This window comes from Cimex lectularius, unplaced genomic scaffold (assembly GCF_000648675.2).
Source record: "Cimex lectularius strain Harlan isolate CLEC.00 unplaced genomic scaffold, Clec_2.1 scaffold233, whole genome shotgun sequence".
Classification (NCBI taxonomy): domain Eukaryota; kingdom Metazoa; phylum Arthropoda; class Insecta; order Hemiptera; family Cimicidae; genus Cimex; species Cimex lectularius.
In genome coordinates this window covers 446,915-460,927 of record NW_019392939.1, presented here as the reverse complement: position 1 = coordinate 460,927, position 14,013 = coordinate 446,915, and the positions used below count along the sequence as shown (strand labels likewise).

General features: G+C 34.8%; 2 protein-coding genes across 5 annotated transcripts in view; one reads left to right on the top strand and one right to left on the bottom strand.

Annotated features, from left to right (window-relative positions):
- The window catches only part of LOC106663060 (catalase), a 37,011-nt gene that overhangs the window by 7,271 nt on the left and 15,727 nt on the right, over positions 1–14,013 (top strand). Inside the window, exons 3-11 of one of the 2 annotated variants that reach the window (XM_014387601.2) lie at positions 5,687–5,828; positions 8,098–8,248; positions 8,310–8,489; positions 8,593–8,784; positions 8,840–8,992; positions 9,069–9,304; positions 9,367–9,499; positions 9,560–9,657; positions 10,048–10,279. In XM_014387601.2, coding sequence (XP_014243087.1) covers positions 5,687–5,828; positions 8,098–8,248; positions 8,310–8,489; positions 8,593–8,784; positions 8,840–8,992; positions 9,069–9,304; positions 9,367–9,499; positions 9,560–9,657; positions 10,048–10,057 — 1,295 coding nt within the window. In that variant the 3' untranslated portion in view covers positions 10,058–10,279. Of the gene's footprint in view, positions 1–5,686; positions 5,829–8,097; positions 8,249–8,309; positions 8,490–8,592; positions 8,785–8,839; positions 8,993–9,068; positions 9,305–9,366; positions 9,500–9,559; positions 9,658–10,047; positions 10,280–14,013 lie in introns of those variants that run through there. The other variant, XM_024229426.1, reaches the window with a different exon arrangement.
- LOC106662403 (1-phosphatidylinositol 4,5-bisphosphate phosphodiesterase gamma-1) overlaps positions 12,045–14,013 on the bottom strand; it is a 28,371-nt gene continuing 26,402 nt past the window's right edge. For all 3 annotated transcript variants that reach the window (XM_014386474.2, XM_014386487.2, XM_014386479.2), the window contains 5 exons: positions 13,894–14,008; positions 13,543–13,821; positions 13,343–13,482; positions 13,176–13,283; positions 12,045–13,107 (listed from right to left, as the gene is read on the bottom strand). In XM_014386474.2, coding sequence (XP_014241960.1) covers positions 13,033–13,107; positions 13,176–13,283; positions 13,343–13,482; positions 13,543–13,821; positions 13,894–14,008 — 717 coding nt within the window. In that variant the 3' untranslated portion in view covers positions 12,045–13,032. The remainder of the gene's footprint in view (positions 13,108–13,175; positions 13,284–13,342; positions 13,483–13,542; positions 13,822–13,893; positions 14,009–14,013) is intronic.

The window sequence follows — 14,013 nt, the reverse complement described above, 5'->3', positions numbered from 1 at the left end:
CGGCTCATGCAAACCATTCCAAAAGTTCTTATTCAAAAGCTGTTCGAAGAAGAATGAACTGTTTTGATGATAATTCTTTAGGGATGACTCAGTTGCTGGAATCCAACCCAAAATTCACAGTGGGCTTTCACAATAGGGATCTGCTTAATTCATAGCTCATCAGCAATGATTGACTCATGGAGTTCACTACAAAAGTATCAGAAGAGTGAACTGCTTAAATGATAGCTTGTGAAGAATAATTCTGCAGCTCATGGAATCCATTCTGAAGTTTGAACTCTCTAGATGATAGCTCGGAAAGAATGATTCTGCAGCTCATGTAATCCATTCAAAAAGTAACGATTCACAAGCTGTTCGAAGGAGAGTGGACTGATGATAATTCGTTAGGAATGATTCTGCAGTTGCTGAAATCCAACCGAAAAGAGTGATTCACAGTGGGTTTTCACAATTGCTCATTGAGTTCACTCCAAAAGTGACGATCCTCAATGGGCTTTCAGAAGTGTGAAGTGCTTGTAATTCTGCAGCTCACGGAATCCAGTCGAAAAGTAACGATTCACAAGGGGTTGTCAGAAGAACATCGTCACGTTTTTCTTCACATATATCGCCTTTTGCGGCGCCTTTAATTTTTTAAATCTGCAAAATGTCGAGGCTTAGTCATTGTAATACTAAAGATGGATTGGGCAAAAATCAACAAAGGAAAAAACCCTCAATATTTGTTCCAACCCAGTAAGAAAATTATAAGCCAAGCTTGGAAAATTGGAGAAATAGTTTCAAAGCAGGATTAACGCAACTAAATGCCTGACCTAAAACTATCTCAAACCATAACTGTCATTGCTTATGCAACTAATCGGCATCAAAGGACAGATAATGTGACCATTAATCGCCTTTGTTTGATGGCGTGTTGCTGGGATAAACGAGTTACGCAATAGTTGAGAAAGAAAGCTTTGAAAGCGGTCAACAGAACTTAGCCGCTTCCTTCGCAGACCGGTAGAAAATGGCGAAACGAGACGAGCCATTTTTATAATAAAATTACCCTACGATTATTTGGGATAATTGATGAAAAAGGCACAATCCGAAGGGAGAAAACTCAAAATTTATATTCCTTGGAGCACCAAGGTAAAATCAGGTTACTAAAAGAAATTTTTGCGCAATCCGACCATTCAAGACGTAGATGAATTATTTTTTTAAATTGTCATTATTTTTTCAGAAATTACATCGGTATATTTCAGGCATCGTACCGGCCATTTTTTTAAGACAGTTCTATTCTTGCTTAACTAAGGCTTGAAACTTAAAATTCTTGATTTAATTTGTTATATTGTTATATTTTAACCATATTAGGCGAGGTTGTGTTTTACCGGGCTTATAACGATTTCTGTTCATTAATTCAAGTTCTATTTGATTCATTCAGTCCTTTTATACATGTTGTTAAACCTCTTATCGCTTATTTTTCAAAAAAGTAGATCTGTTTATCCGGTTCATTTAAAATTCAGGATTAAGAACAATCTCTTATAATTTTTATTTTAAAAACATCCTTGTTAAGAGTTTCACATCACCGTGTGAATATTTGGCATGGGCTTTCACCAAGTCCCTTTCACTGCCCGAGTTCAATTAGGACCACGAAATAAAAAACAGCTAAAGTTCGTTCAATATCGAAACAACTCTCGTCCAAAATGGCAGTTTACATTGCCAAAAATTTTCAAACCCTCTGAGAGTATGAAAATAAGTGTTGGTTTGAAGTCACTTTTCCGAAAAATCAGAAGCTCGGGGGGCTTATTTAACAAATCTGCTTCATGAAATCAAGTAGTAGATATGTATAAAGTCTCAAAACTCAAATTGAAAACAATACTTTTGAAAAATTATACGCAAGCTGATGTTCTTGTTATGTATTCATCGATAATGGTCAAAACGCTGACATGACCCAATTCCCAGGTCAACTCAGGAAAATTTCACAATACGAGACTTATAAAAAAATTTATTTTTTAAAAAGAAAATTCCCATAATATTTCCATTTTCTCTTAAAGGCGAAAGTGATTTGCAAACAATGAACGTTTATTAAGTTCGTGACAGTTGTAATCATTGTGCGTCATCTTCATAAACATCCTATAAACGTTTGAAAATTGGTCTTGGAAAGTACGAAAAGAAGAAAAAGGTTCAACAGTTGTTATCGACAAAAAGATAATTTTTTTGTCTGCGTGCTCTATTTATATTTCTGTAGTGGAAGATTAAAAACGTTTGATTTATTTTCCCCCCCTTTGTTTATCACCCAGAACGTTTTACATGCTTGAAACCGATTCTACTGGTCGAACAAGGCCATGACATTGCATTCTATACTATTTATCATTATGGCGACTGGCTGCGTCAATCTTTCTCGTATAAAGTTCAGTTTTTTACTATTTATTTATTATAGTTTATGCACGACAGTTATGTATCAAAATAATAAACATAATTGGTGTATGTGACAATAACAATATTAAATTTAGAACAATGAACGCTACTTTGAAAATAAACTTTAAAAAACGCACTTACAAATAAATCATACATACTTGGTAACCATTTTCTTATTTGAAGTTCTATTTATTGTGAACATTAATCTGAACATGTTGAAGTCGTGAGGAGCGGTCAAGAATGAGTTAGTTAAGACAAACACCTTCTTCATTTTTTTGCCGACGTTTCGACCTTTATTCCGGTCATCTTCAGTGCCTGGGTAAATTACCAAACATGTATTGATTGGAAAAAATACAATTTAAAATCTAAATGTATATTTTGAACCAAATATATGAAGTGTGGTGTCATATTGGTGGTGTGAAAGTGTGAATATGAATCATAAACAATTATAACCCAGCACTACACAAAATAACATCCTCCACAGTACACAACATCAACACAATCATACAAAGGCAAACCAATATACATGTCAATTCCATTCATCCACATATTGTCACACAAATTAAGTAAATTTCTCTTCTCAGAACACATTTTTAAAAGTGCACACCAAAGTCAAAGACCCAACACCAACAGCCTACAAATCAGATGTAATTTATAAAATTAATTGTACGAACTGACGAGCAACATACATGGAATTAAATCACAATATGTAGAAAAACGGAAAAAACACATCTATGATTGTAAAACACCAAAAACCAATCCTACAGCATTGGCCACACACCATTTTGAAAAAAGAAAAACACAACTTTGATTGCGAGAAAATACAAATACTAAACACTGAAAAAAACATACAAACGCAACTTTGTACAAATGGTTTACGTTAACACAAACACACAGCATCGATTACAGAACAGATACATGAAAACTCTCAGCCGTTGCTAAGCCAACATCATAAGTAAATAAACTAGTAAACCTTAATTTTTTTCAATTAATTAAGGCTTTGGTTGAGATAATTTTATATTTCCCTTTCCTTCGTTATTCTTAAATTGCTTTTCTTACCCCCTCCAATCAACATATGTTTTATAATTTATCCAGGCCCTGAAGATGGCCGGAATAAAGGTTGAAACGTCGGCAAAAAAATGAAAAAGGGGTTTTTTTAAACAACCCAATCCTGAACCGTTCCTCATGACTTCAACAAATTATGAAACAACAGGTCACTAAGAAACACACATTAATCTGAATAATGAATAAATGAACATACTTGAATTTATGGTTCTGTTCTTTTAAAAGATTTGTGTGTATCAGCATTTTTATGGAGAACAGACAGGAAAGTTATCGTTTGTTAAGAACCGCCTCAAGTGTGTTATTACTGTATTTATCCTCGATATTTTTGGAAAAACCTGCAGATCCGTCGTTTGAGATCGTGGATGCCTACTTTGGCTGGATTTGTTTTTCAGACACGTTTCGATATTTCACTATCTTCAGTCTGTTGACCCATCTACATTTAACAGACTGACAAAATAACACACGATCCAAACTAGTCAGGGTGTCGAACCTTAACAATAAATAGAATAATTTTGCTTTCAAAAGCTATAAATGAACACAAATTCGCAAATCCACGAATTTCTTAGATTTTCTCTCCTCGCATTGTGCAGTTATGACCATTTTAAAACTAGAACCTGCACAAGAAGCCATTAGGTTCTCTATTCTGTAACTGTTAGTCTTTTTGGCTCAAGCTTCTGTTCTGCTGAAAGATTTCTATAGGCATCAGAATTTTTAATAACTATAAAGGATTATCTGAAGGTCTAATACTATATTTATGGCGTAATTGTGGGGCAACACGCTAAGTTGTACCATGAAGTTGGAAAATCTGGTCCGTTGTTTCCGATCTTGGATCATAGCTGTCCAGGCTGGATTTGTTAATCAGCGTTTCGGTATGTCAATATCTTCAGTCTGTTGACCTCTCCAATTGCAAACTGCCAAACAGACCAAACTATCCAAGAAACTTAACAAAGGAAAAAAGTTTGCTTAGGACATATCCTCTAACTCCTTAAACAAGAAACTAAAAATTCCTCTAAATATTTCAATCGAATCCTTACAAGGATTGTTTTCGAATGCCTCATAAAGATGACAGATAAGGAATCCACAAATATTCGCATTTCTTAGACCTCTCCTTGGATTGTGCAGGTATGGCTTTTTTTTTAAAAAAAACCTTACAAAGTCCTCATTCACAAAGCCATTCACTTCCAGTCTATCGGGTTATCCCAGGCATCCCTCGAAACTTGTCTGCTTGCAGTTTCTCCCAAAGCTTTTGTTACTTGTTTTGCGAGTAAGCTATTGGAACATGTGTCTGCATTAGCCTATGAATTTTGGCTCTTGTCTTCTCTTCCTGAATGATGATATATAGTGGGATTCAGGAGGACTTTCAGGGCAACAGAGGAGATAGTTTTCATTGATCGGGCTTGTCTTTGAGCAGTACTGAGAAACCTGACCGCTCGGCTGTAACATCTTCGTCCACCAAACCACCGATCTATCATTGGTCCTACAACCGCTGTGTATATTCGGGGAAAGGAAAGCTGTTTTTTAGCAATGGCAAGCCAAGGTGCCAGACGCGATCGACGGCCTTGTCAACCTGGAGAAATACTAATTGTTTCATTTAAAGAGAAGAGATGACATTGTTGTTTTGTGGATGACGATGGATAACAAAATGGTGGCCGTGGATGATATTCTGATTATTTAAGATAGATAAGATACTTTTTGGGTCATACGGATAGGTCTTACGAAGTTAGATGAATTTTTATAAATAAGTGACGAAGTCCCATGTAATTAAAGTGCAAGATGCAAGATGGCGCGTAATAATGAGTTGATCCTCAGCACTCGGCGCATTGCCAAATATAAATAGAAAGCTTGACTGTAAATTTTCGTTCCCTTCCAAGACTAATTTTTAATTCATTTTTTAAATTATTTTTTTATTGTATCATTAGTACGTCAGCCTGAGCGTAATACATAATTTCAACTAAAAATCTTCCTGGTCCACCATGGCCTAACAAAGTGCAAGTATATCTTTGTATATAACACATTAAAAAGCTCTTTGTAAAATACTTCTTTTAATTTTGGTCAAAACTTTAACATTCTTATACATTCGTTATTAAAATGCTATGATTGATATCAAAATGCCATTAAACAAGAATGGTAGAGAAAACACGCCATTGTTCTTTGAATGACGCAGCTCATTCTTTATTAAATTCTTTCCCAATTAACCCCGGTGTCTTTCAATAATTAATCTTTCGCCTTTTTGTTACAGGAGCTTTCGGTTACTTCGAATGCACCAACGATGTGAGGAAATACACGAAGCTCTCCGTATTTTCAAAAGTCGGAAAAAAGACGCCGGTGGCGGTCCGATTTTCGACTGTCGGAGGGGAAAGCGGTTCTGCAGATACTGCAAGGTAAGCGGCGGTGACTGGAACCCTTTGATTTATTGTATTCAAATATAATCGTATTAATCTTTCAAAAATTCAACTATCAGGCCATTGTAATGAATGATTTACGAGCTGAATGAAAATCGATAGCTTGACAATATATACAGGGCCAAGGACGAAGATTTTTTTTTTAGTAGAAATAATAATGTACTTAGTTTACAAAGCCCAGACCTTGGACCGGGTCTTATTTCTCGCAAACAAGCAAATCCCCCTATTAAAACTTGCGAAACAGCTTAGCGTTGCATAAGTCCTCAATTGAAGGCTTGGCCCAATATGACAGTTGACTTTTATGTAATTAGGGATGGAAAAGACGATTGCTTAACGGTGTCGTTCAACTCGTATTTGAATTTAAACATTTAAGTTTTAAATAAAATTTTCTTTACTAAAGTCGTCTTGAATGAATGAAGTAAATAATCAATAAAAAAATAAAATAAAACACGCTCCTGAAGCACTGGCAATAGGTTTTGGGATTATTTCTATTTAAAGAGAAAATTAGGTAATCTTTTGCTATTGAAGGTGAGTCTAAATACTTTGAGTTCCGTTAAAATTGGACATACAGTCAAAAAAGCTTACTCTAGCCCATCTGAAGCATGTGCTTGGAACTGTTATTCCTTGGGTTAAAATTAAGGAAAAGCAACTCATATCTAACTTTTAAAAAAATGGACTAATTTTGAGTATTCTCAGATTTATGAGAGTAAGGCCTCTTTCAGACGAGGCGGTTTGGTTCATTCAACTAAGTTGCCAGGTTGACTCTCAACTAGTTTACTGCCGTGTGAAGACTTGGTTTCACACCGGGCAACTTGTGGAATCAACCTCTCTTCCCATCGGGAGGTCAGTACAATGTTAGAACCCGAGGAAGCAGGAGCATTTCTTGTGCTTGCTCTTCTGCAAAAAGAGAAGCAAAAAACGAGGAAACCCACTAAATAGAATTGTGGGTTTATCCTTTGTTATAAAATTAGAAAACGGGCGCTTTCTCTCAAATATTGTTGTGCTACTTCCCTCCAAGCTTTGCTTCTTTTAATTTTATCACGGTACTCCTTACACCTCAAGTCCTACATCACAGGACTAATACGAATATCTTCAATGAACTGCTCCACATTGAAACTTACCAATTGCAACACTTTCCATGGTGATCTCAGTTGACTCAACTAGGCGACTGGTGTGAAGGACGAATGGCGAGCAGTGTCTTTTGAGTTGAGTCATCCCAGTGGGGATGAGAACGGGAGTAGCACTTGTGCCTACTGACCGCCCACTTGGGTGGACAAGTTGACTGCGTGTGAAAGGATTGTTGCGATTCTCATGCATTTTGCTACACGTTACACTCCTTGACACCCGTTCAACTAGTCATCTTAAAGAGGCCTAAGAATCTGGAAGAATTTTGAACTTTTTTTTGGTAACTAAAAATAACAATTCACAAGGTGTTCTCAAAAGAGTGGACTGCTTAGATGATAAGTCATGAAGAATGATGCTGCAGATCATTGAATCCATCCCCAAAGTAACGATTCACTATGGGTTTTCTGAAGAGTGAACTGCTGAGATGATAGCTCATGAGGAATGATGCTGCAGATCATGTAATCCATCCTCAAAGTAACGATTCACTACGGGTTTTCTGAAGAGTGAACTGCTGAGATGATAGCTCATGAGGAATGATGCTGCAGATCATGTAATCCATCCTCAAAGTAACGATTCACTACGGGTTTTCTGAAGAGTGAACTGCTGAGATGATAGCTCATGAGGAATGATGCTGCAGATCATGGAATCCATCCTCAAAGTAACGATTCACTACGGGTTTTCTGAAGAGTGAATTGCTTAGATGATAAGTCATGAGGAATGATGTGGCAGATCATGGAATCCATCCTCAAAATAACAATTCACTACGGGTTTTCTGAAAAGTGAACTGCTTAGATGATAAGTCATGAGGAATGATGCGGCAGATCATGGAATTCATTCCCAAAGTAACGTAATGCTACCTGGGATGATGAGAGTATTAGGGATGAGTTTAGTAGAAGCATATTTTGCCGTGAGGATCTTGAGTTTGAGGGAAAATTTTGGGGTGAAAATTAAGCCTGAATAATTATATTCATTAAAAATTTCAAAGGTAGAATACTTGAAGGAACCATGGTTTTCTTGCAGTAAGCCTACTTTCAGATCATATTTTCAACTTACTAGATTGACGGAAATATTCCAGTTATCACAGTAAGGCATTATTATTATTATTTACTTCTTTTGTTTTCAGAGATCCACGTGGTTTCGCTGTAAAATTCTACGCCGAAGATGGAAACTGGGATGTTGTCGGAAACAACACGCCCATATTTTTCATTCGTGACCCGATTCTTTTTCCAAGTTTTATTCATACGCAGAAAAGAAACCCAGTGACACATCTCAAGGTAAAAATAAATAAATAAAATAAAGTATCATTAAGTATATCATAAAACATTCTGTTTTAAGGATGCTGATATGTTCTGGGACTTCATTTCTCTAAGGCCTGAGACTACTCATCAGGTCATGTTTTTGTTTTCCGACAGAGGAACACCAGACGGTTTCAGGCATATGAATGGATACGGATCTCATACATTTAAATTAGTTAATGATAAAAATGAAGCCGTTTACTGCAAATTTCATTACAAGGTATACAATATAGCTTACATTTTTTTTTTTTTTAATGCAAAAAGTATAAATATCATTTATTTTGATGATTCTCTGAGGTTGCTTTCTTTGTTTGTGCTTTTAGACTGATCAAGGGATCAAAAACTTGTCTTCAGAGAAAGCTGCAGAATTATCTGGATCTGATCCGGATTACAGCATCAGAGATCTGTATAACGCTATTGCAAACAAAGAGTACCCGTCATGGACCTGGTATCTCCAAGTAATGACTTTCGAACAGGCTGAAAAAGTTAAATTTAACCCTTTTGATTTAACCAAGGTAAGAATATTCTCTTAAAGCGTCTGGCAGAAGGGTTAAATTTGAATTTCTCCAGGTTTGGCCACATTCTGAATTTCCGTTGATCCCAGTTGGAAAAATGGTTTTAGATCGCAATCCCAAGAATTACTTCGCAGAGGTCGAGCAGATCGCATTTAGCCCTGCCCATATGCTGCCTGGTGTAGAACCAAGCCCAGACAAAATGTTACAAGTTAGTTATTTACATCTTTGAATAACATTTTGCTGTATTTGGTTTATTTATTTATTTATTTTTTTTTCAATCCCAGGGAAGATTGTTTTCATACAGTGACACCCATCGTCACAGACTCGGAGCAAACTATCTCCAACTCCCGGTCAATTGCCCTTACAGGGCCACAGTTGCGAATTCTCAGAGGGATGGCCCTGCAGCATATGGCGAGAACCAAGGCGGTGCACCGAACTATCACCCTAACAGTTTCTCAGGACCGTCGTCCAGTACTGTTCACGCAATTTCCAAATTCTTTATTTCTGGAGATGTCCAAAAGTATATTGTTTGTGCTAGTTGACGTTTTGTACAGTTTTATATTGTATTTTTTTACTTTAAAGGGTTGAAACAGGAGAAGAGGACAATTTCTCCCAAGCAGGCATATTCTGGCGTAGGACCCTTAGCAATGAAGAGCGTAAGAGGCTTGTAGCAAACATAGTTGGAAGTTTGAAGGATGCTGCTGACTTCATCCAGGTATAAATGCTATAACTTTTTTGAACTACTATAAATTATTTATGAGTTTGTCTTCTACAGGAAAGAACTGTTAAGAACTTCAGCCAAGTTAATCCTGAATTTGGAGAGATGCTTGCTGATGGCTTGCGCAAAGTCAACCGCTGCCCAAAACCACATATGTAATGAGTTAAATTGAATATTAATAACACATTGCTAATTTTAATTAGTTTTACTTTAAGTTTGGCAAAATAATCAAATACTTCAACTAACACCATTATGGAAAGTTTTTTTTTCTTTTTAATGTAATATGTCAAAAAAATTAGAGATTTATTTTTGTCAAGAGAATTATTTTTTATATATTTGATGTTGATAACATTTTAAATAAATTTCTGGTTTAAGCGAGATATAGTACTCGTTTCATATTCTTTAGGTGATGGTATTGTGTATTTAAAGTTCACCTTTTTTCCATGGCATTGATTCAATGTTATATTGATATTTTCTTAGTAAAAAAAGTCATTATATGATTTTTTTAAATTTTATTTTTTTACCTACAATCCATTTATTTTCAGTAAAAACTAATTGGACATTTAAACAAGTATAAACCAAGAAAGTAAAAGTGGTCCATTGATAAAAAACAATTGAACCAGATGTTAAGGAAAAAGATCAAAAAGCACTAACAAGTAAGGAAAGTATCCTTAAACGATAAGAACAGAAAGGAGGTGATACAAGAAAGAAAAAAATTGATTGACTCTATTGTTTTAAGTCATAATCAGATTAATAAATATTTTTATTTTTTTTAAATTTTATTCTTTTATTCTAATTTTTATCAAGCACGAAAATATTGATTTTATGAAATATAAGGTTTAAAACTTTTTAACTTGCACACTTTGAATTACTGCCTTAAAAACTTAGCATTAAAAAAAAAAAAAATTAGAAGCTTGGGTCCAGGACAACCCTGTTTACTGTTCTAAGGACCATGTGTGACTGTCCACAAATTGCCACACCCACAGCACCGTCACCTAACAGGCACCGTTTTCGACCGAATCCTCACAATCTCCGGACATCCGATTCTGTTACCAACATTTCCCTACACCATTCTATATTTTATTAATTATGTCAATTTGGTCGATAACCACTCACTCCCCATCTTTTGTGAACAGCTGGTATTAAAAATACACTCATCTATTCTTACCCACCAAGCAATTGTTAAAAAGTACCTGACAGCCCCTTCAAAGTGTCAATTATTCCAGCCTACTTTAAATGGGACAAACCTGATGAAGACAGAAGAAAACACAATGCGTTCATCTTGAATAAACATGAGTTGTAGGATGTTATTACAAAAATAGCAAAATCGCAACGAATAGTGGAAAAAATCCAGAGCCAAAAAAAGAAGAGTAATAAAGGAAGCCAAACAAAACTCTCTAAAATATTTAATTTCCAATTTAACACCACGTATGGAATCCTCAGATATATGGAGGAAGATCAGGGAAATTTCGGGCAAAAGAAAACCCCCAATTATGCCATACTTTGTGCAGAAGACGTCATAACAGAAGTTTCCAATTACTGAGCGTATAGCTCGACATTTTGAACTGTTTCTAATTCCAGCTGGTATTCGAAGCATTTCAGGCAGATAAAGAAGGAAGACACAATTTAAATTTTGCAACTGATGAAGAAGTTTGGAACCCTCCCCTCACTCGTAAATTTGTTCACAAGTATCCGACATTTTAATTGAATTTACCATCAAAAGACTTATTTTACAATCTGATATAATTATATTGTTTGGTCGGACATTCTAAATCAGGCGCTGGCAAACTGCAGCTCGTCATGTACATATGCGTGGCTCAGAAGTTAAAAATGTAAATGAAAATAAGCAAACTGGGCAACAGTTCAGAATTAAGCTAATCAATCGATTTGAGTTGTTCCAAACTTAATTTATAAAATAATTAAGCCCCTATGGACAGGGTATAGACAGAAAAAAAGAGTAGAGAATTAAATAAAACTGATGGGAGCCTCCTGCTATATGGATTTATCACAGAAGCAGCAATATACAAAAGAGAAAAAAAAAACTTACGTGTTCAGTACTCTGAATACTGCGATCAAATCCGTAATAATGCTGTGTATTGATGAATAAACATTTTTGAAGAGGAATAAAATAAAATAAAAATTTGTTTGAAATAAATACATTTTATTTTAAAATTTTAATTAAACATTATGAGAAAAATTGACTGGGTTTAAAGAGGAATTTTCTTTCTTTCTTAATGAAATACGTTCTCCTTCAAAAATAGAAATTTTCTTACAATGATTAACACAAAAGAATAAACTCGACATAATTATAAGATTAAAGCTTCTAAATTAGCACAAAGTGTATATGTATAATTTTATTGCTGTAGCGTTTTAATAACAGTAAACACTAAACAATTGATTTATCTAAAGTCTAGATGTTTTTTAAAAATAAAATAACCAACAACTATTAAGGCACTAGGGGACATCTACAATTTTCTCTTTAGTTAACAAATCTATAATCCAACTATATTTATTCAAAATTAAATATAATTTATTTTTTAAAAAAACTTATGTAATAACAATCTTTAGTTTAAAATGCTTAGAAAATTTCAGCAGACAAAGTAGAGATTTAGAAGTTTGCTAATATTCTTAAATTTACGTTAAAAAGAGTTGATTATTACTTGAAAATTCTTTAAAATTTGTATCACATTAGTTTTTTATAGAATTTTTATAGAAGAGGTAGAGAGTCAATTTGTCAATTAAGAAAATAGATCTTTGAATAAACGAATATATGAAAGAAGGAAATTGATTCTCTTGATATAAAATTAATAATCTTTTTAAATAATAGGTCAATTTATATTTTAAAAAAAATAAATGAAAAGATGGATGAACATGTTAAGTGATATCACTGAACCTGTACAGCAATCGTCAAAAGCACAATAAAAACCTGATGAAAGTCGTTTTCTACTTGGAGATTAAACTTTCAGGAAAAAATTATGCACCACAGTGCTGGAATGATAGACAAAACAGAAAAAAAGTATGAACATCCACAAATTTTTGCTCTCTCTCTATACAGTGAAATCATCACTTTTGTGTCTATTTGAGAAAAATCGCAACAAAATGCAATGATCTGACCGACTGCTGAAGAAATGAACCTCACAGGATTACTTCCTAGATTGTACATCATGCAGAAGAAGCAATTAAAAACGCAAGTATTTGTCTTTTTTCTTCTTTGAAAATGAATGAAGAAAATTTAGTCTGTAGTGAGGGTAAATGATAAGCCTAACTTGATGAGAAATAGGTTTCTCTTTATCTTATTATTCATTTTATTTCTGGAATTGGACAAAATAATCTAAAATAAAATATAAAGCTGTTTCTCAAATTGTTACTTAACATGTTCATCCAAGTTGTTCAAATATCTAAAGGAAGCCCTGGAGTATGACAAAGCAAGTATGAGGAACGTAAGTCAACAAAGCACGAATGTGATGGAAAGTGGCTAATGAGACTGTTTTACGAATTTTAACATGGAATCAGTCTTATTGAGGATACTTTTAACATTCTGTAGCCTCTGTTTCCACACTAGACTTTGATAAATGAGATGATGCACTACTGCTTGATGGAAGTGACTGAAAACAACATTGTTAGAAAATTCTTGATATAGTGTATAGATTCAGAGAGAGTTTGACAAACATACAGGTGGAAAATGCCATTTCATATGGACCAACAATGTGGATAATTCATGATCCTCGGAGTATCCATTTTTTAACGGTACACTCCTATAGCCAGTGCGCAAGCCACAAAACTTAAAAAAAAAATTATTACATTGTTTATAAATAAAAATTAAGGTATAAAAATACTCACTGGATAAGTGGCCTGCCCAATAAAATTTGGGTCACCAAACATGTCCTCGTCTTCGACACTAAATCTCAACATGGCTAGGCGAGGGTTTATTACTTCAAATTCGCACGATTCATTCCAAACAGGATTCAGTCCATTATCAGCTGAAAAACGTAATAAAATATGTTAAATACCATGAATCATTCTGGAATAAAAATACGTACAAATTATCCTAGTCGTGAGTTTTATACCCGTGTCGTAATCGGCACCTAGAACTTCGACTACGACGAACGGGCTTGCCATGCCTCGTCCAGCTCTAAGCAAGTGTCTTGCCGCTATAACAGTTAAAGTAACAACCAACCGAAACCCAGGACTCTTCAGTGCAGCCACTGATTGCTTGTTGTGAGGGTCAAACAAAGGATTGAACATAAAGTTGGGTTTCAACAAATAGCCGCAACCCCTGTTCTGACGGAATTTGGCTAGGTTCAATTGCATGGGTTTATCTGTAAAAATTCTTATTATTTTCTCACATATTTGGAAAGATTTCTATGCAAAATAAAGATCATAAAAAGTACCTGGTGTTTGATAATTGAGAGCTACCATCTGGCACCCAACATTCCAAAGCCCCATCGGATTATAATTAGATGAATCAATACGCTGACCTCTAGGGTAGACTCGACTAAATTGATGCTATA